Consider the following 25,552-nt stretch of genomic DNA (forward strand, 5'->3'; position numbering starts at 1 on the left):
TGCTCTGCAGCGTTAAGCTCTAAACGTGACCGTGTTGAGGTGCTCTGCAGCGTTAAGCTCTAAACGTGACCGTGTTGAGGTGCTCTGCAGCGTTAAGCTCTAAACGTGACCGTGTTGAGGACCCACACCAGACTCGCTGCTGAACACAAACTCGGCGACGTCGCTGAGGCCCAGAGAAGATTTAAAGCCCTGTTTTTAGCTCCAGGTGCTCAGAGCAGGGGACAGCGCCACCTAGAGGCCGCTCACTCCACACGCTGCACTGAGCGCTGCTGAGACAGCGAAGGTTAAAGTCTGTAAATGAGCGTTCCTTGATGGTCATGTTGGAGTAAATATGACGTTTGAAAAGCGCACCGCCCACGCCTTCATTTGGACTCTTTCTTTAGTCCCGCCTCAGCCCCGCCCCCGCCTCAATCCCGCCTCAGCCTCAGCCCCGCCTCAGCCTCAGCCCCGCCTCAGCCTCAGCCCCCGCCTCAGCCTCAGCCCCGCCCCCGCCTCCGCCCCACCTCCGCCTCAGTCCACCTCCGCCATGTTGCTGTAGGACGGTGCTGTGCTCTGGCTCATCTCAGGACTCAGAGTGGACGCTCCATCTTGGTCCTGGTCTTGGTCTTGGTCTTGGTCTTGGTCCTGGTCTTGGTCTTGGTCTTGGTCCTGGTCCTGGTCTTGGTCTTGGTCCTGGTCCGGTCCAAACAGAGACTCGCTCGAGGCCTGAAACACAAACCAGCGTTAACAAAACACTCCCTCATCTGAACATATTCACAAGGAAATGACAGGAATAAAAAAGACAAAAATAAAAGACATTTTATTTCCATGTGAAGCAGTTTGAGGCGTCTTTATTGTGATGAAATCAACACCAACAAAAAGACTTGAACAAAGACATTATTAAGACAAAATGTCAATCAAGATTTTCACCAATAAAACACTTTATTCATAAATATTCTCTAGAAGTTGCAGATTTACACTTTGTTTAAAGCTCTTTTGACCAGTTCAGCTTTAAATGGTCAAATAAATCAGGTGAAAAAACGTTTCAATGACAAAAGTGAAATAAATGCAAACTTGAGAGTCACATCTGAGGCTGGAGTTTATGTTTGTAGTATTTTTAGTTATTAAAACTATCTTCATCTGTAATAAGGCTTTTAAAACACATTGAATTAACTCATGATTGGGACATTTTCATATAAATTACATTTATAGCAATTTCAAGTTACAAAACGTGCAGATGTGACATAAAAAGTTACAACATTCGTGTTCTTAACTTATAATGAGTTACACGTGAAATGGGGCTTTCCAGCTGTCACTCAGACCAATGGGAGACGAGGGCGGGGCCAGTGGATTTGAATAAAGTCATAAGCTCAACTTTTATGAATCTTGCATAAATCTAAAGTGCAAACAATGTCTTCAGGTCAGAGACACTTAAAGGGTTTAACCGGCTCCCCCCGGGCCTGCCGCCCCCCCGGGCCCCGGGCCGCCCCCCCCCCCCCCGGGCCCCGGGCTAAATGCGGTGCAGCAGAGAGTAGAACATGTTGATGAACAGGGCGAGCGTGGCGGCGGCCGTAGCGAGCAGCAGAAATCTGGTCCAGTCGTCGTCCTGATGCTCTGAGAAGCTGCCGTTTCTCTGGTCTCTGCGGCTCCTGGGGGCCCCGCGCTCTGCCTCTCGGCCCCTCACACGTCTGCGCGGACCCTCGTCTTCCTCCAACTCGCGCCAAATCAGAGAGGCCTGCGATTGGCGGAAACCGGGGTCAAGGTCTGCAGAAAGACTTTTAACTCAACGAATGTGCCGAGTACAAAGTGAGACAGGATTATACTTTATAGTGTGTGCTACGAGAACACACTGAGAACACACTGAGAACACAAAGAGAACACACTGAGAACACACTGAGAACACACTGAGAACACACTGAGAACACACTGAGAACACACTGAGAACACACTGAGAACACACTGAGAACACACTGAGAACACACTGAGAACACAAGAACCCTTTAAAGAGTGTGAGGGCTGCAGGGCGGAGGAAAAGAGGGTTTACAGACGGGACGTCCCATCAGGACGGCGTGGTTGGTCTACTCTATAGGTCGTCTCTGTTCCTCTGGTGCAGCCTTAACCCTGTGAGGTTCAGAGCAGAGCGCCCTCACCTGGCTGGAGGCCGCTCCTGCTCCTGTGGGTGACTCTGCTCCCAGTGGGCGGGGCACTCGAGGCGGGCGCTCCACTGGACTGTTCCTGCGGCGGTAGAACAGGACGTAAGCGTATCGCGTCACCACTTGAGACTCCTCCACCATCGTGACCGTGCTGTCGTCAAAGAGACGCCAACCTGAGGAGAAAAGGACAAAGGACACATGAGAACGCTACAGAGGACACACGAGGAGACTACAGAGGACACACGAGGAGACTACAGAGGACACACGAGGAGACTACAGAGGACACACGAGGAGACTACAGAGGACACACGAGGAGACTACAGAGGAAACACGAGAGGAAACACGAGGAGACTACTCGCACACACGTCTACACGCACACACGTCTACACGCACACACGTCTACACGCGCACACGTCTACACGCGCACACGTCTACACGCGCACACGTCTACTCGCACACACGTCTACTCGCACACACGTCTACACGCACACACGTCTACTCGCACACACGTCTACTCGCACACACGTCTACACGCACACACGTCTACTCGCACACACGTCTACTCGCACACACGTCTACTCGCACACACGTCTACTCGCACGCACGTCTACTCGCACGCACGTCTACACGCACACACGTCTACTCGCACACACGTCTACTCGCACACACGTCTACTCGCACACACGTCTACACGCACAAACGTGAAAAGGACAAAGGACACATGAGAACGCTACAGTGAAACACGAGGAGACTACTCGCACACACGTCTACTCGCACACACGTCTACTCGCGCACACGTCTACTCGCGCACACGTCTACTCGCGCACACGTCTACTCGCGCACACGTCTACTCGCGCACACGTCTACTCGCACACACGTCTACTCGCACACACGTCTACTCGCACACACGTCTACTCGCACACACGTCTACTCACACACGTCTACACGCACACACGTCTACTCGCACACACGTCTACTCGCACACACGTCTACTCGCACACACGTCTACTCGCACAAACGTCTACACGTCTACACGCACACACGTCTACACACACGTCTACACACACGTCTACTCGCACACACGTCTACTCGCACACACGTCTACACGCACACACGTCTACACGCACACACGTCTACACGCACACACGTCTACTCGCACACACGTCTACTCGCACACACGTCTACTCGCACAAACGTCTACACATCTACACGTCTACACGCACACACGTCTACACGCACACACGTCTACACGTCTATTCGCACACACGTCTACTCGCACACACGTCTACACGCACACACGTCTACACGCACACACGTCTACTCGCACACACGTCTACTCGCACACACGTCTACTCGCACACACGTCTACTCGCACACACGTCTACTCGCACACACGTCTAATCGCACAAACGTCTACACGTCTACTCGCACACACGTCTACACGCACACACGTCTACTCGCGCACACGTCTACTCGCGCACACGTCTACTCGCGCACACGTCTACTCGCGCACACGTCTACTCGCGCACACGTCTACTCGCGCACACGTCTACTCGCGCACACGTCTACTCGCACACACGTCTACTCGCACACACGTCTACTCGCACACACGTCTACTCGCACACACGTCTACTCGCACACGTCTACACGCACACACGTCTACTCGCACACACGTCTACTCGCGCACACGTCTACTCGCGCACACGTCTACTCGCGCACACGTCTACTCGCACACACGTCTACTCGCACACACGTCTACTCACACACGTCTACACGCACACACGTCTACTCGCACACACGTCTACTCGCACACACGTCTACTCGCACACACGTCTACTCGCACAAACGTCTACTCGCACAAACGTCTACACGTCTACACGCACACACGTCTACACACACGTCTACTCGCACACACGTCTACTCGCACACACGTCTACTCGCACAAACGTCTACTCGCACAAACGTCTACACGTCTACTCGCACACACGTCTACTCGCACAAACGTCTACACATCTACACGTCTACACGCACACACGTCTACACGCACACACGTCTATTCGCACACACGTCTACTCGCACACACGTCTACACGCACACACGTCTACTCGCACACACGTCTACTCGCACACACGTCTACACGCACACACGTCTACACGCACACACGTCTACTCGCACACACGTCTACTCGCACAAACGTCTACTCGCACAAACGTCTACTCGCACAAACGTCTACTCGCACAAACGTCTACACGCACACACGTCTACACACACGTCTACTCGCACACACGTCTACTCGCACACACGTCTACTCGCACACACGTCTACTCGCGCACACGTCTACTCGCGCACACGTCTACTCGCGCACACGTCTACTCGCGCACACGTCTACTCGCACACACGTCTACACACACACACGTCTACTCGCACACACGTCTACTCGCACACACGTCTACACGTCTACACGCGCACACGTCTACACGCGCACACGTCTACTCGCGCACACGTCTACTCGCGCACACGTCTACTCGCGCACACGTCTACTCGCGCACACGTCTACTCGCGCACACGTCTACTCGCGCACACGTCTACTCGCGCACACGTCTACTCGCGCACACGTCTACACGCGCACACGTCTACACGCGCACACGTCTACTCGCGCACACGTCTACTCGCGCACACGTCTACTCGCGCACACGTCTACTCGCGCACACGTCTACTCGCGCACACGTCTACACGCGCACACGTCTACACGCGCACACGTCTACACGCGCACACGTCTACTCGCGCACACGTCTACTCGCGCACACGTCTACTCGCGCACACGTCTACTCGCGCACACGTCTACTCGCGCACACGTCTACTCGCGCACACGTCTACTCGCGCACACGTCTACTCGCGCACACGTCTACTCGCGCACACGTCTACTCGCACACACGTCTACTCGCACACACGTCTACTCGCACACACGTCTACACACACACACGTCTACTCGCACAAACGTCTACTCGCACACACGTCTACACGCACACACGTCTACTCGCACACACGTCTACTCGCACACACGTCTACACGTCTACACGCACACACGTCTACACGCGCACACGTCTACACGCACACACGTCTACTCGCACACACGTCTACTCGCACACACGTCTACTCGCGCACACGTCTACTCGCACACACGTCTACTCGCACACACGTCTACTCGCACACACGTCTACTCGCACACACGTCTACTCGCACACACGTCTACTCGCACACACGTCTACTCGCACACACGTCTACTCGCACACACGTCTACTCGCACACACGTCTACTCGCACACACGTCTACTCGCACACACGTCTACTCGCACAAACGTCTACTCGCACAAACGTCTACACGTCTACACGCACACACGTCTACACGCACACACGTCTACTCGCACACACGTCTACACGCACACACGTCTACACGCACACACGTCTACACGCACACACGTCTACTCGCACACACGTCTACTCGCACAAACGTCTACACATCTACACGTCTACACGCACACACGTCTACACGCACACACGTCTACACGTCTATTCGCACACACGTCTACTCGCACACACGTCTACACGCACACACGTCTACACGCACACACGTCTACTCGCACACACGTCTACTCGCACACACGTCTACTCGCACACACGTCTACTCGCACAAACGTCTACACGCACAAACGTCTACACGCACAAACGTGAAAAGGACAAAGGACACATGAGAACGCTACAGTGAAACACGAGGAGACTACTCGCACACACGTCTAATCGCACAAACGTCTACTCGCACACACGTCTACACGCACACACGTCTACACGTCTACACGCGCACACGTCTACACGCGCACACACGTCTACACGTCTACTCGCGCACACGTCTACTCGCGCACACGTCTACTCGCGCACACGTCTACTCGCGCACACGTCTACTCGCGCACACGTCTACTCGCGCACACGTCTACACGCGCACACGTCTACTCGCGCACACGTCTACTCGCGCACACGTCTACTCGCGCACACGTCTACTCGCACACACGTCTACTCGCACACACGTCTACTCGCACACACGTCTACTCGCACACACGTCTACACGCACACACGTCTACTCGCACACACGTCTACTCGCACACACGTCTACTCGCGCACACGTCTACTCGCGCACACGTCTACTCGCGCACACGTCTACTCGCGCACACGTCTACACGCACACACGTCTACTCGCACACACGTCTACTCGCACACACGTCTACACGTCTACACGCACACACGTCTACACGCACACACGTCTACACGCGCACACGTCTACACGCGCACACGTCTACTCGCGCACACGTCTACTCGCGCACACGTCTACTCGCGCACACGTCTACTCGCGCACACGTCTACTCGCGCACACGTCTACTCGCGCACACGTCTACTCGCGCACACGTCTACTCGCGCACACGTCTACACGCACACACGTCTACTCGCACACACGTCTACACGTCTACACGCACACACGTCTACACGCACACACGTCTACACGCGCACACGTCTACACGCACACACGTCTACTCGCACACACGTCTACACGTCTACACGCACAAACGTCTACACGCACAAACGTGAAAAGGACAAAGGACACATGAGAACGCTACAGTGAAACACGAGGAGACTACTCGCACACACGTCTAATCGCACAAACGTCTACACGTCTACTCGCACACACGTCTACACGCACACACGTCTACTCGCGCACACGTCTACTCGCGCACACGTCTACTCGCGCACACGTCTACTCGCGCACACGTCTACTCGCGCACACGTCTACTCGCGCACACGTCTACTCGCGCACACGTCTACTCGCGCACACGTCTACTCGCAAACACGTCTACTCGCACACACGTCTACTCGCACACACGTCTACTCGCACACACGTCTACTCGCACACACGTCTACTCGCACACACGTCTACTCGCACAAACGTCTACTCGCACAAACGTCTACACGTCTACACGCACACACGTCTACACACACGTCTACTCGCACACACGTCTACTCGCACACACGTCTACTCGCACAAACGTCTACTCGCACAAACGTCTACACGTCTACTCGCACACACGTCTACTCGCACAAACGTCTACACATCTACACGTCTACACGCACACACGTCTACTCGCACACACGTCTACTCGCACACACGTCTACTCGCACACACGTCTACTCGCACACACGTCTACACACACACACGTCTACTCGCACAAACGTCTACTCGCACACACGTCTACACGCACACACGTCTACTCGCACACACGTCTACTCGCACACACGTCTACACGTCTACACGCGCACACGTCTACACGCGCACACGTCTACTCGCGCACACGTCTACTCGCGCACACGTCTACTCGCGCACACGTCTACTCGCGCACACGTCTACTCGCGCACACGTCTACTCGCGCACACGTCTACTCGCGCACACGTCTACTCGCGCACACGTCTACTCGCGCACACGTCTACACGCGCACACGTCTACACGCGCACACGTCTACTCGCGCACACGTCTACTCGCGCACACGTCTACTCGCGCACACGTCTACTCGCGCACACGTCTACTCGCGCACACGTCTACACGCGCACACGTCTACACGCGCACACGTCTACACGCGCACACGTCTACTCGCGCACACGTCTACTCGCGCACACGTCTACTCGCGCACACGTCTACTCGCGCACACGTCTACTCGCGCACACGTCTACTCGCGCACACGTCTACTCGCGCACACGTCTACTCGCGCACACGTCTACTCGCACACACGTCTACTCGCACACACGTCTACTCGCACACACGTCTACACACACACACGTCTACTCGCACAAACGTCTACTCGCACACACGTCTACACGCACACACGTCTACTCGCACACACGTCTACTCGCACACACGTCTACACGTCTACACGCACACACGTCTACACGCGCACACGTCTACACGCACACACGTCTACTCGCACACACGTCTACTCGCACACACGTCTACTCGCGCACACGTCTACTCGCACACACGTCTACTCGCACACACGTCTACTCGCACACACGTCTACTCGCACACACGTCTACACGCACACACGTGAAAAGGACAAAGGACACATGAGAACGCTACAGTGAAACACGAGGAGACTACTCGCACACACGTCTACTCGCGCACACGTCTACTCGCGCACACGTCTACTCGCGCACACGTCTACTCGCGCACACGTCTACTCGCGCACACGTCTACTCGCACACACGTCTACTCGCACACACGTCTACTCGCACACACGTCTACACGCACACACGTCTACTCGCACACACGTCTACTCGCACACACGTCTACTCGCACACACGTCTACTCGCACACACGTCTACTCGCACACACGTCTACTCGCACACACGTCTACTCGCACAAACGTCTACTCGCACAAACGTCTACACGTCTACACGCACACACGTCTACACGCACACACGTCTACTCGCACACACGTCTACACGCACACACGTCTACACGCACACACGTCTACACGCACACACGTCTACTCGCACACACGTCTACACATCTACACGTCTACACGCACACACGTCTACACGCACACACGTCTACACGTCTATTCGCACACACGTCTACTCGCACACACGTCTACTCGCACACACGTCTACACGCACACACGTCTACTCGCACACACGTCTACTCGCACACACGTCTACTCGCACACACGTCTACTCGCACACACGTCTACACGCACAAACGTCTACACGCACAAACGTGAAAAGGACAAAGGACACATGAGAACGCTACAGTGAAACACGAGGAGACTACTCGCACACACGTCTAATCGCACAAACGTCTACTCGCACACACGTCTACACGCACACACGTCTACACGTCTACACGCGCACACGTCTACACGCGCACACGTCTACTCGCGCACACGTCTACTCGCGCACACGTCTACTCGCGCACACGTCTACTCGCGCACACGTCTACTCGCGCACACGTCTACTCGCGCACACGTCTACACGCGCACACGTCTACTCGCGCACACGTCTACTCGCGCACACGTCTACTCGCGCACACGTCTACACGCGCACACGTCTACACGCGCACACGTCTACACGCGCACACACGTCTACTCGCGCACACGTCTACTCGCGCACACGTCTACTCGCGCACACGTCTACTCGCGCACACGTCTACACGCGCACACGTCTACTCGCACACACGTCTACTCGCACACACGTCTACACGTCTACACGCACACACGTCTACACGCGCACACGTCTACACGCGCACACGTCTACACGCGCACACGTCTACTCGCGCACACGTCTACTCGCGCACACGTCTACTCGCGCACACGTCTACTCGCGCACACGTCTACTCGCGCACACGTCTACTCGCGCACACGTCTACTCGCGCACACGTCTACTCGCGCACACGTCTACTCGCGCACACGTCTACTCGCACACACGTCTACACGTCTACACGCACACACGTCTACACGCGCACACGTCTACACGCGCACACGTCTACACGCGCACACGTCTACTCGCGCACACGTCTACTCGCGCACACGTCTACTCGCGCACACGTCTACTCGCGCACACGTCTACTCGCGCACACGTCTACTCGCGCACACGTCTACACGCACACACGTCTACTCGCACAAACGTCTACTCGCACAAAAGTCTACTCGCACACACGTCTACACGCACACACGTCTACACGCACACACGTCTACACGCACACACGTCTACACGCACACACGTCTACACGCACACACGTCTACACGCACACACGTCTACACGTCTACACGCACACACGTCTACTCGCGCACACGTCTACTCGCGCACACGTCTACTCGCGCACACGTCTACTCGCGCACACGTCTACTCGCGCACACGTCTACTCGCGCACACGTCTACTCGCACAAACGTCTACTCGCACACACGTCTACTCACACAAACGTCTACACGTCTACACGCACACACGTCTACACACACGTCTACACACACGTCTACTCGCACAAACGTCTACACGTCTACACGCACACACGTCTACACACACGTCTACACACACGTCTACTCGCACACACGTCTACTCGCACACACGTCTACACGCACACACGTCTACACGCACACACGTCTACTCGCACACACGTCTACTCGCACAAACGTCTACACATCTACACGTCTACACGCACACACGTCTACACGCACACACGTCTACACGTCTATTCGCACACACGTCTACTCGCACACACGTCTACACGCACACACGTCTACACGCACACACGTCTACACGCACACACGTCTACTCGCACACACGTCTACTCGCACACACGTCTACTCGCACAAACGTCTACACGCACAAACGTCTACACGCACAAACGTGAAAAGGACAAAGGACACATGAGAACGCTACAGTGAAACACGAGGAGACTACTCGCACACACGTCTAATCGCACAAACGTCTACACGTCTACTCGCACACACGTCTACACGCACACACGTCTACACGTCTACACGCGCACACGTCTACACGCGCACACGTCTACTCGCGCACACGTCTACTCGCGCACACGTCTACTCGCGCACACGTCTACTCGCGCACACGTCTACTCGCGCACACGTCTACTCGCGCACACGTCTACTCGCGCACACGTCTACTCGCGCACACGTCTACTCGCGCACACGTCTACACGCGCACACGTCTACACGCGCACACGTCTACTCGCGCACACGTCTACTCGCGCACACGTCTACTCGCGCACACGTCTACTCGCGCACACGTCTACTCGCGCACACGTCTACTCGCGCACACGTCTACTCGCGCACACGTCTACACGCGCACACGTCTACACGCGCACACGTCTACACGCGCACACGTCTACACGCGCACACACGTCTACTCGCGCACACGTCTACTCGCGCACACGTCTACTCGCGCACACGTCTACTCGCGCACACGTCTACTCGCGCACACGTCTACTCGCGCACACGTCTACTCGCGCACACGTCTACTCGCGCACACGTCTACTCGCGCACACGTCTACTCGCACACACGTCTACTCGCACAAACGTCTACTCGCACACACGTCTACTCGCACACACGTCTACACGCACACACGTCTACTCGCACACACGTCTACTCGCACACACGTCTACACGTCTACTCGCACACACGTCTACTCGCACACACGTCTACACGTCTACACGCACACACGTCTACACACACGTCTACTCGCACACACGTCTACTCGCACACACGTCTACACGCACACACGTCTACTCGCACACACGTCTACTCGCACACACGTCTACTCGCACACACGTCTACTCGCACACACGTCTACTCGCACACACGTCTACACGCACACACGTCTACACGCACACACGTCTACACGCACACACGTCTACTCGCACACACGTCTACTCGCACACACGTCTACTCGCACACACGTCTACTCGCACACACGTCTACTCGCACAAACGTCTACACATCTACACGTCTACACGCACACACGTCTACACGCACACACGTCTACACGTCTACTCGCACACACGTCTACTCGCACACACGTCTACTCGCACACACGTCTACTCGCACACACGTCTACACGCACACACGTGTGTGCGAGTAGACGTGTCTACTCGCACACACGTCTACTCGCACACACGTCTACTCGCACACACGTCTACTCGCACAAACGTCTACACGCACAAACGTCTACACGCACAAACGTGAAAAGGACAAAGGACACATGAGAACGCTACAGTGAAACACGAGGAGACTACTCGCACACGTGTCTACACGCACAAACGTCTACTCTCACACACGTCTACACGCACACACGTCTACACGCACAAACGTCTACACGCACGTCTACTCTCGCGCACGTCTACTCTCGCGCACGTCTACTCGCGCGCACGTCTACTCGCGCGCACGTCTACACGCGCGCACGTCTACACGCGCGCACGTCTACACGCGCGCACGTCTACTCGCACGCACGTCTACTCGCACGCACGTCTACACGCACGCACGCACGTCTACTCGCGCGCACGTCTACTCGCACGCACGTCTACTCGCACGCACGTCTACACGCACGCACGCACGTCTACTCGCACACACGTCTACACGCACACACGTCTACTCGCACACACGTCTACACGCACACACGTCTACTCGCACACACGTCTACACGCACACACGTCTACACGCACACACGTCTACTCGCACACACGTCTACACGCACACACGTCTACTCGCACACACGTCTACACGCACACACGTCTACATGTTTGAAAGCAGCTGCTTCTCACCGACGTCGCTGCGCTGGCTGTTCCTGTCGCTGGGCAGGCGAGCGTAGGCCGTGTAGTGACCTCCGATCATGCCGCCGTAGTGGTTAATTACGGCGTAAAGGTCGTAAACGGGCGGCTGCTGCATCTCGTCCTTCTGACCGATGCAAAACTTACTCAGGTCCAGGTTTCTAACACAAAAAGCACATTTTAGGAATAAAAGGGATGTGACCGACTCGTGCTGCTGACGCTAACAAACGGCCCATACCGATGTATACTATGTAATACTTGAACCAAAGGATAGAGACGTTTGTAGATATGGCACAGTCAGCTGACCCTTCACTTCACAATCCCTCGGTGTTTGTGGACACGTACCTGACGGGGAAGTCCACCATGTCGTTGATCTTGTCTCTCCAGATGAAGCTCCTGAAGGAGAAGCGTTTAAGTTGGATGATCAGGACGTTGGGCAGACGCCAGAGCAGAAGCTGTTTGGAGGCTTCTCTGTGCTGCTGACATTTGGGACAGTACCTTCAGCACGGACAAGAACAGTTAGAGCATCAGGATTATAAATGTCACCATTTGGCAGTAGAAACCTCACCAGGCTTCCTCCGGCGCCAGCACCTCGGGCCTCGTGAACAGGTTGAGACACTGCTCCAGAGAGAAGTGTCCAGCACGAGACGTCTCACTCAGAGAACCCGGGTCGTCCTCAAACTCCAGGTCTTTGGAGCTCACCAGAACATACTCCTTCAGACGCTCATTATTCTTCCACACCAGCTCCAGCGTCATGTTCTCGCCCAGCTCCAGGAGACTGTCCTCTGGAAGGGAACCGGCCAAGAGCAGAAGGGTGAAGCAGTGTTAACAGAGACGACTTTAATGGGCCGTCAGAGTCCTAACTGGGTAATGGTATGATCCTGCATGTTTAGGGTGTGGTGTCATTAAGGGTGTATTTGTGTCTGGCTCTGGTTCGTTACCTCGTTCTTCCAGCTTCTGCTCCTTGTTGTTTGAGTCCAAGAGTGAAATGTAGAACTGACTCTGAGCAGACAGAGCTTCACTCGAGTGTTGATATCCTGTCACAGCCGCTGAAAGAAACGGCAAGCACAAAGATCACAAACATGGAAGAACTTTAGGATTATCAGGAGACATGTGGGTGTGGTCCCTCATTCATCCAGGAGTGTACATCTGGACTCGTTTTTTTTTTTTTAATTATACGTTTCGACTCTCTACTACGCTGAGTAGGCCCTGCCCACCTGGCGGGACCTTGTGATGAAAAGGTGTTATTGGTTTCACCAGAAACTAAACCTCTTTGTTTTCTATCAAACTAGCCTCTTTGTATCCGCTCAGTCCTTTAATGGGCTATCAGCCTCCTATTGTCCCTGGCTTACTCTCTCTCTCTGCTCCTTGAGTACCTGATTAGCATCAGAATGCTCTGGGCGTCGACCGCTCCAGGGATTAAAAATTCCTTTATAACAACAGGAAGGTTTAACCTTGACCCCCGTTTCTATTTAATGATGATGGTCTTTCTTTTTGAACAAAGATTGCTTCATGTTTCAGATGAACTGACTAATCAGCTGGTTTGGTACGTCAGGAACACCGAGTTACCTTCAGGCCTCACTGCCTTCTCACAGGACGTCTCCTTCTCACAGGATGTCTCCTTCTCACAGGACGTGCCCTTCTCACAGGACGTCCCCTTCTCAGGGTTTGGATTCGAGCAGCAGGAGGCAGAGGAGACGAGCTCAGAGATCCCAGAGTCCATGGTGGAAGGAGACGAGAGCGGGGAGAGGAGCGCCGTGTCGCCGTGCTGCAGCGCTGAGACCTGGGCGCACGAGGCCTGGGCGCACGAGGCCTGGGCGCACGAGGCCTGGGCGCACGAGGCCTGGGCGCACGAGGCCTGGGCGCACGAGGCCTGGGCGCACGAGGCCTGGGCGCACGAGGCCTGGGCGCACGAGGCCTGGGCGCACGAGGCCTGGGCGCACTCCGTCTGCTCCTTGCCGTCTGCTGGTTCTTCACCCATGGCCTCGTCCTCGGACCCCTCAGAGGGCGCCGACAGCGGGGCCAGGTCCGAGCGCAACTGGCAGCTCTCTGGAGACAAGCGGCCCGACTGAAACGGAGGCTGGAACACGTTCACGGAGAACCTGCACAAACATTACATCAAGTTAAGTCTTAAAATGTGAAAACAGAAATTGTTTTTACTGCAGCTGAGGTTCTCAACATTCTGAGCGTTCTAAGAGTTCACCTCGATGTGTTTCTCACAAAGATAAACACACGAAGCATGTCAAAGCTTATGTTTGTAACTTCCGGCGGCCCAGGCGGGGTTTGGACCGTTAGCAGGCTCGGGATGGACTTTGTGGGCTCAATTTAAATTATTTCTGACCGTAACTGGCCAGTTCAGCCCTCCACCATCCACCTGAGCGCGGCGGGACAGTGTTCAGGAGACAGTAGATTGAAATGGAAGCAGCACCTGGAGAAGCCCTCGAGCAGCTGAGTGAGGCGAGCGTGGGTCAGCCTGGACTCTGGGACGCTGACGAGGAAAGGCAGACCCACGAGCTCCGTGTGCGGCCGACACAGCGCCTTGTGGTTGGGCCAGTGGCTTTTCTGACACGCCCTGCACAGAAAGAGCACCAGGTTACAGTCTCAACACACTCGGGTCACGTGCACGAGCTGCTGCACTCACTGGTTGCAGTATCCAACGCGGTAACACCGAGTGCATCTCTTCAGCTTGTCCTCCTCAGGCACGGGCGGCTTCAGACACGCAGCGCACTTTGAAATGGGAATGTTGGGCACTTGAAGTTTCTAAAAACATGTAACAGACATTACCATTAAAGAAACACACATAGGATTGATTCTTGGTGGTTTGTCTAAGGCAGTAAGAGCTCCTGCTGAACCTGATGCACGCGCAGCTCCACCACTCGATCTTTGGCCAGTTCTCTGGACATCACCTCAAAGCAGAACAACACGTCCGACGCAGACACAGTGTCCAGGGAGTGTGACGGCAGAAACATGCGCTGGAACCGACACTTGGCCACCTGCAGGACCAGAACCACACCGAGGTCCAAATGTGAGAGCGTTTCACCAGGAATGCCCCAACGCTGTGGTCCTGACCCAAAACCCCGTGGTCCTGACCCAAACCCTGTGGTCCTGACCCAAACCCTGTGGTCCTGACCCAAACCCTGTGGTCCTGACCAAAACCCCGTGGTCCTGACCAAAACCCCGTGGTCCTGACCAAAACCCCGTGGTCCTGACCTAAACCTCGTGGTCCTGACCTAAACCCCGTGGTCCTGACCCAAACCCCGTGGTCCTGACCCAAACCCCGTGGTCCTGACCCAAACCCCGTGGTCCTGACCCAAACCCCGTGGTCCTGACCCAAACCTCGTGGTCCTGACCTAAACCCCGTGGTCCTGACCCAAACCCCGTGGTCCTGACCCAAACCCCGTGGTCCTGACCCAAACCTCGTGGTCCTGACCTAAACCCCGTGGTCCTGACCCCGTGGTCCTCACCTCGGCCAGGCGCAGGTACTCCGGTTTGACCCTCACGCTCCGGGAGATGGAGTCCAGGACCTCGGCTGTGCTCGAGTGCTCTTTGCTCACACTCACCAAGAACTGAAACACAGAGTTTAGATTATGACATGAAATTGACCCAAACCCTAGACCTCACTCACAAAATGCTGCAACTGACCATTATATTGCTGTTAATGTTCAATAAAGACTTTTACCTTGACAGGTTTTTTATGTGGCTCTTTAGCGAAGTAGAAGACGGACAGGACCTTCTGCTTCTGCGGCAGGGGCACGGGCAGATAAAGGAAGGGGTCAAAGGTGATGGAGACCTGAGGACGACAAGGACACTTTGACATCTGCTTTGCAGCGGTCATTGCGTCTGGTCAAAGTAAAGAGAGAGCGGTCACCTTGGAGCAGGTGGGACAGACGAGCTTGGACTTGAACTGTCCCTGAAACAGATCCACGATGAAGGAGTCGTTCCTCATCTTGTGTCTCTGCCAGGCTTCCTCCGCCACAACCTGCATCGCCACGGCAACGTCAGACAACAGAACAGGACCATCACTGATACTACTCATCATCGCCCATCATCATCCATCCATCAATCCATCCATCAATCCATCCTCATCATCATCATCATCTATCCATCCTCATCATCCATCCATCCTCATCATCCATCCATCATCATCACCCATCATCACCCATCATAACCCATCATCATCCATCATCATCCATCATCACCCATCATCATCTATCCATCATCCATCATCACCCATCATCACCCATAATCATCCATCCATCATCCATCATCACCCATCATCCATCACCACCCATCATCATCAGTCATCACCCATCATCATCAGTCATCACCCATCATCACCCATCATCATCCATCATCATCCATCATCACCCATCATCATCCATCCATCATCCATCATCACCCATCATCACCTATCATCATCAGTCATCACCCATCATCATCAGTCATCACCCATCATCATCAGTCATCACCCATCATCATCAGTCATCACCCATCATCACCCATCATCACCCATCATCATCCATCATCCATCATCACCCATCTTCATCCATCATCATCCATCATCACCCATCATCGTCCATCATCGTCCATTCATCATCCATTCATCATCCATCCATCTCCATCCATCTCCATCCATCATCACCCATCATCATCCTTCACCCATCATCACCCATCATCACCCATCATCATCCATCATCACCCATCATCACCCATCATCATCCATCATCATCCATCATCATCATCATCATCTATCATCATCCATCCATCCATCATCACCCATCATCATCCATCCATCCATCATCACCCATCATCATCCATCATCACCCATCATCATCAGTCATCACCCATCATCATCAGTCATCACCCATCATCATCCATCATCACCCATCATCACCCATCATCACCCATCGTCACCCATCATCACCCATCATCTATCGTCATCCATCCATCACCCATCATCAGCTATCATCATCCATCCATCCATCCATCCATCATCATCCATCATCATCCATCCATCCATCCATCCATCATCATCCATCATCATCCTTCATCCATCATCTTCCATCATCACCCATCATCATCCATCATCACCCATCATAATCCATCATCACTCATCATCATCCATTCTCACTCATCATCACCCATCATCATCCATCATCATCCATCACCCATCATCATCCATCATCCCCCATCATCCATCATCATCACCCATCATCCCCCATCATCATCCATCATCATCACCCATCATCCATCGTTATCATCCATCATCATCCATCATCACCCATCATCATCCCCCATCATCACCCATCATCACCCATCATCATCCATCACCCATCATCATCCATCATCCCCCATCATCATCATCCATCATCATCCATCATCACCCATCATCCATCATCACCCATCGTCATCATCACCCATCGTCAATCACCCATCATCACCCATCATCACCCATCATCACCCATCATCATCCATCAACATCCATAATCATCCATAATCATCCATCATCATCCATCATCACCCATCATCATCCATCCATCATCATCAGTCATCACCCATCATCATCCATCATCACCCATCATCATCCAACATCACCCATCGTCATCCATCATCACCCACTGAGGGAACAACAACTATTTTAGTCACAAAGACATATCATGACCTCATGGGCTTTGTAACACCAAAGCAATGGAAGGAGTACTTTTACGGACTACGACAGAGTCTGAGGACTACGACAAAGTCTGAGGAATAAAGTCTGGCGGTAATGCAACACTTGGATGCCAACCGCCATAAAACAACAACAACATCATCTATCGTCACCCATCATCACCCATCATCATCTATTGTCATCCATCCATCACCAGCTATCATCATCCATCCATCATCATCCTTCATCCATCATCACCCATCATCATCATCCATCATCACCCATCATCATCCATCATCACCCATCATCACCCATCATCATCCATCATCACCCATCATCATCTATCATCATCCATCATCATGATCACCCATCATTATCCATCATTATCCATCATCATCCATCATCCATCATCACCCATCATCACCCATCATCATCCATCATCACTCATCATCATCCATCATCACCCATCATCACTCATCATCATCCATCATCACCCATCATCACCCATCATCATCCATCATCACCCATCATCATCACCCATCATCATCCATCACCCATCATCATCCATCATCATCCATCGTCATCATCCATCATCACCCATCATCACCCATCATCATCCATCATCACCCATCATCCATAATCACTCATCATAATCCATCATCATCACCCATCGTCATCCATCATCATCTATCCATCATCATCCATCATCACCCATCATCATCCATCATCACCCATCATCAGCTATCTTCATCCATCCATCCATCATCATCCTTCATCCATCATCACCCATCCATCATCCCCCATCCATCATCCATCGTCATCATCCATCATCATCCATCATCATCCATCATCATCCATCATCATCCATCATCATCACCCATCATCTATCCATCATCATCCATCATCAGCTATCATCATCCATCCATCCATCCATCATCATCCATCGTCATCATCCATCATCACCCATCATCATCCATCATCACCCATCATCCATAATCACTCATCATAATCCATCATCATCACCCATCGTCATCCACCATCATCTATCCATCATCATCCATCATCACCCATCATCATCCATCATCACCCATCATCAGCTATCTTCATCCATCCATCCATCATCATCCTTCATCCATCATCACCCATCCATCATCCCCCATCCATCATCCATCGTCATCATCCATCATCATCCATCATCATCCATCATCATCCATCATCATCACCCATCATCATCTATCCATCATCATCCATCATCAGCTATCATCATCCATCCATCCATCCATCATCATCCATCATCATCCATCATCACCCATCCATCATCCATCATCACCCATCATCATCCATCATCACCCATCATTATCCATCATCACCCATCACCCATCATCATCCATCATCACCCATCACCCATCATCACCCATCACATCCATCATCACCCATCATCACCCATCATCATCATCCATCATCATCATCCATCATCATCATCCATCACAACCGATCATCACCCATCATCACCCATCATCATCCATCATCACTCATCATCATCCATCATCACTCATCATCACTCATCACCCATCATCATCCATCATCATCATCCATCATCCCCCATCATCATCATCCATCATCCCCCATCATCCATCATCATCCATCATCACCCATCACCCATCATCACTCATCCATCACCCATCATCATCCATCACCCATCATCATCCATCACCCATCATCATCCATCATCCATCATCATCATGCATCATCACCCATCATCACCCATCATCACCCATCATCATCCATCATTATCCATCATCACCCATCACCACCCATCATCATCCATCATCATCCATCATCACCCATCATCACCCATCACATCCATCATCACCCATCATCATCCATCACAACCCATCATCACCCATCATCATCCATCATCCATCATCACTCATCATCCATCATCACTCATCATCATCCATCATCATCCATCATCACTCATCACCCATCATCATCCATCATTTCCATCATCATCATCCATCATCCCCCATCATCCATCACCCATCATCATCCATCATCATCCATCACCCATCATCACCCATCATCATCCATCATCACCCATCACCCATCATCATCCATCACCCATCATCATCCATCATCCATCATCATCATCATCCATCATCACCCATCATCCATCATCCATCATCACCCATCATCATCCATCATCACCCATCATCATCCATCATCACCCATCATCATCATCACCCATCATCATCTATCCATCATCATCCATCATCATCATCCATCATCAACCATCATCATCCATCATCCATTCATCATCCATTCATCATCCATTCATCATCCATTTATCTCCATCCATCATCACCCATCATCATCCATCATCACCCATCATCACCCATCATCACCCATCATCACCCATCATCACCCATCATCATCCATCATCATCCATCATCACCCATCATCACCCATCATCCATCCATACATCATCACCCATCATCATCCATCATCACCCATCATCACCCATCATCACCCATCATCATCTATCGTCACCCATCATCACCCATCATCATCTATCGTCATCCATCCATCACCCATCATCACCCATCATCATCCATCATCCATCATCATCCATCATCATCCATCATCATCCATCATCCCCCATCATCACCAATCATCATCCATCATCAATTATCATCATCATCAACATCACCCATCATCATCCATCATCACCCATCATCATCATCCATCATCACCCATCATCATCCATCATCACCCATCATCCATCATCACCCATCATCACCCATCATCACCCATCATCATCCATCATCATCCATCATCATCACCCATCATCACCCATCATCATCCATCATCATCTATCCATCATCATCCATCATCAACCATCATCATCCATCATCACCCATCATCATCCATCACCAATCATCCATTCATCATCCATTCATCATCCATTCATCATCCATTCATCATCCATCCATCTCCATCCATCATCACCCATCATCATCCATCATCATCCATCACCCATCATCACCCATCATCACCCATCATCATCCATCATCATCCATCATCATCCATCATCCATCATCACCCATCTTCATCCATCATCATCCATCATCACCCATCATCGTCCATCATCGTCCATTCATCATCCATTCATCATCCATCCATCTCCATCCATCTCCATCCATCATCACCCATCATCATCCTTCACCCATCATCACCCATCATCACCCATCATCACCCATCATCACCCATCATCACCCATCATCATCCATCATCATCATCATCATCATCATCATCATCATCATCTATCATCATCCATCCATCCATCATCACCCATCATCATCCATCCATCCATCATCACCCATCATCATCCATCATCACCCATCATCATCAGTCATCACCCATCATCATCAGTCATCACCCATCATCATCCATCATCACCCATCATCACCCATCATCACCCATCGTCACCCATCATCACCCATCATCTATCGTCATCCATCCATCACCCATCATCAGCTATCATCATCCATCCATCCATCCATCCATCATCATCCATCATCATCCATCCATCCATCCATCCATCATCATCCATCATCATCCTTCATCCATCATCTTCCATCATCACCCATCATCATCCATCATCACCCATCATAATCCATCATCACTCATCATCATCCATTCTCACTCATCATCACCCATCATCATCCATCATCATCCATCACCCATCATCATCCATCATCCCCCATCATCCATCATCATCACCCATCATCCCCCATCATCATCCATCATCATCACCCATCATCCATCGTTATCATCCATCATCATCCATCATCACCCATCATCATCCCCCATCATCACCCATCATCACCCATCATCATCCATCACCCATCATCATCCATCATCCCCCATCATCATCATCCATCATCATCCATCATCACCCATCATCCATCATCACCCATCGTCATCATCACCCATCGTCAATCACCCATCATCACCCATCATCACCCATCATCACCCATCATCATCCATCAACATCCATAATCATCCATAATCATCCATCATCATCCATCATCACCCATCATCATCCATCCATCATCATCAGTCATCACCCATCATCATCCATCATCACCCATCATCATCCAACATCACCCATCGTCATCCATCATCACCCACTGAGGGAACAACAACTATTTTAGTCACAAAGACATATCATGACCTCATGGGCTTTGTAACACCAAAGCAATGGAAGGAGTACTTTTACGGACTACGACAGAGTCTGAGGACTACGACAAAGTCTGAGGAATAAAGTCTGGCGGTAATGCAACACTTGGATGCCAACCGCCATAAAACAACAACAACATCATCTATCGTCACCCATCATCACCCATCATCATCTATTGTCATCCATCCATCACCCATCATCAGCTATCATCATCCATCCATCATCATCCTTCATCCATCATCACCCATCATCATCATCCATCATCACCCATCATCATCCATCATCACCCATCATCACCCATCATCATCCATCATCACCCATCATCATCTATCATCATCCATCATCATGATCACCCATCATTATCCATCATTATCCATCATCATCCATCATCCATCATCACCCATCATCACCCATCATCATCCATCATCACTCATCATCATCCATCATCACCCATCATCACTCATCATCATCCATCATCACCCATCATCACCCATCATCATCCATCATCACCCATCATCATCACCCATCATCATCCATCACCCATCATCATCCATCATCATCCATCGTCATCATCCATCATCACCCATCATCACCCATCATCATCCATCATCACCCATCATCCATAATCACTCATCATAATCCATCATCATCACCCATCGTCATCCATCATCATCTATCCATCATCATCCATCATCACCCATCATCATCCATCATCACCCATCATCAGCTATCTTCATCCATCCATCCATCATCATCCTTCATCCATCATCACCCATCCATCATCCCCCATCCATCATCCATCGTCATCATCCATCATCATCCATCATCATCCATCATCATCCATCATCATCACCCATCATCTATCCATCATCATCCATCATCAGCTATCATCATCCATCCATCCATCCATCATCATCCATCGTCATCATCCATCATCACCCATCATCACCCATCATCATCCATCATCACCCATCATCCATAATCACTCATCATAATCCATCATCATCACCCATCGTCATCCACCATCATCTATCCATCATCATCCATCATCACCCATCATCATCCATCATCACCCATCATCAGCTATCTTCATCCATCCATCCATCATCATCCTTCATCCATCATCACCCATCCATCATCCCCCATCCATCATCCATCGTCATTATCCATCATCATCCATCATCATCCATCATCATCCATCATCATCACCCATCATCATCTATCCATCATCATCCATCATCAGCTATCATCATCCATCCATCCATCCATCATCATCCATCATCATCCATCATCATCCATCATCACCCATCCATCATCCATCATCACCCATCATCATCCATCATCACCCATCATTATCCATCATCACCCATCACCCATCATCATCCATCATCACCCATCACCCATCATCACCCATCACATCCATCATCACCCATCATCACCCATCATCATCATCCATCATCATCATCCATCATCATCATCCATCACAACCGATCATCACCCATCATCACCCATCATCATCCATCATCACTCATCATCATCCATCATCACTCATCATCACTCATCACCCATCATCATCCATCATCATCATCCATCATCCCCCATCATCATCATCCATCATCCCCCATCATCCATCATCATCCATCATCACCCATCACCCATCATCACTCATCCATCACCCATCATCATCCATCACCCATCATCATCCATCACCCATCATCATCCATCATCCATCATCATCATGCATCATCACCCATCATCACCCATCATCACCCATCATCATCCATCATTATCCATCATCACCCATCACCACCCATCATCATCCATCATCATCCATCATCACCCATCATCACCCATCACATCCATCATCACCCATCATCATCCATCACAACCCATCATCACCCATCATCATCCATCATCCATCATCACTCATCATCCATCATCACTCATCATCATCCATCATCATCCATCATCACTCATCACCCATCATCATCCATCATTTCCATCATCATCATCCATCATCCCCCATCATCCATCACCCATCATCATCCATCATCATCAATCACCCATCATCACCCATCATCATCCATCATCACCCATCACCCATCATCATCCATCACCCATCATCATCCATCATCCATCATCATCATCATCCATCATCACCCATCATCCATCATCCATCATCACCCATCATCATCCATCATCACCCATCATCATCCATCATCACCCATCATCATCCATCATCATCACCCATCATCATCTATCCATCATCATCCATCATCATCATCCATCATCAACCATCATCATCCATCATCATCCATCATCCATTCATCATCCATTCATCATCCATTCATCATCCATTTATCTCCATCCATCATCACCCATCATCATCCATCATCACCCATCATCACCCATCATCACCCATCATCACCCATCATCATCCATCATCATCCATCATCACCCATCATCACCCATCATCCATCCATACATCATCACCCATCATCATCCATCATCACCCATCATCACCCATCGTCATCCATCATCACCCATCATCATCTATCGTCACCCATCATCACCCATCATCATCTATCGTCATCCATCCATCACCCATCATCACCCATCATCATCCATCATCCATCATCATCCATCATCATCCATCATCCCCCATCATCCATCATCAATTATCATCATCATCAACATCACCCATCATCATCCATCATCACCCATCATCATCCATCATCATCATCCATCATCACCCATCATCATCCATCATCACCCATCATCCATCATCACCCATCATCACCCATCATCACCCATCATCATCCATCATCACCCATCATCATCCATCATCATCACCCATCATCACCCATCATCATCCATCATCATCTATCCATCATCATCCATCATCAACCATCATCATCCATCATCACCCATCATCATCCATCACCAATCATCCATTCATCATCCATTCATCATCCATTCATCATCCATTCATCATCCATCCATCTCCATCCATCATCACCCATCATCATCCATCATCATCCATCACCCATCATCACCCATCATCATCCATCATCATCCATCATCATCCATCATCATCATCCATCATCATCCATCATCATCATCCATCATCCATCCATCCATCATCACCCATCAT

General features: G+C 51.4%; 1 protein-coding gene across 2 annotated transcripts in view; it reads right to left on the bottom strand.

Moving 5' to 3' along the window:
• Positions 1-499: 499 nt before the first annotated feature.
• Positions 500-25,552, bottom strand: part of LOC140346041 (ubiquitin carboxyl-terminal hydrolase 19-like) — a 34,766-nt gene continuing 9,713 nt past the window's right edge. The window contains exons 5-17 of one of the 2 annotated variants that reach the window (XM_072432297.1): positions 16,377-16,487; positions 16,188-16,298; positions 15,973-16,074; positions 15,361-15,501; positions 15,150-15,268; positions 14,937-15,080; positions 14,078-14,610; positions 13,450-13,557; positions 13,077-13,293; positions 12,854-13,006; positions 12,503-12,669; positions 2,130-2,305; positions 500-705 (exon numbers count right to left, since the gene is read on the bottom strand). In XM_072432297.1, the coding sequence (XP_072288398.1) occupies positions 511-705; positions 2,130-2,305; positions 12,503-12,669; positions 12,854-13,006; positions 13,077-13,293; positions 13,450-13,557; positions 14,078-14,610; positions 14,937-15,080; positions 15,150-15,268; positions 15,361-15,501; positions 15,973-16,074; positions 16,188-16,298; positions 16,377-16,487 (2,277 nt within the window). In that variant the 3' untranslated portion in view covers positions 500-510. Of the gene's footprint in view, positions 706-1,465; positions 1,715-2,129; positions 2,306-12,502; positions 12,670-12,853; positions 13,007-13,076; positions 13,294-13,449; positions 13,558-14,077; positions 14,611-14,936; positions 15,081-15,149; positions 15,269-15,360; positions 15,502-15,972; positions 16,075-16,187; positions 16,299-16,376; positions 16,488-25,552 lie in introns of those variants that run through there. The other variant, XM_072432296.1, reaches the window with a different exon arrangement.

Source organism: Eucyclogobius newberryi, unplaced genomic scaffold (assembly GCF_026437365.1).
Source record: "Eucyclogobius newberryi isolate DKJ021-1_F unplaced genomic scaffold, fEucNew1.0.hap1 SCAF_560, whole genome shotgun sequence".
NCBI classification, from domain to species: Eukaryota; Metazoa; Chordata; class Actinopteri; order Gobiiformes; family Gobiidae; genus Eucyclogobius; species Eucyclogobius newberryi.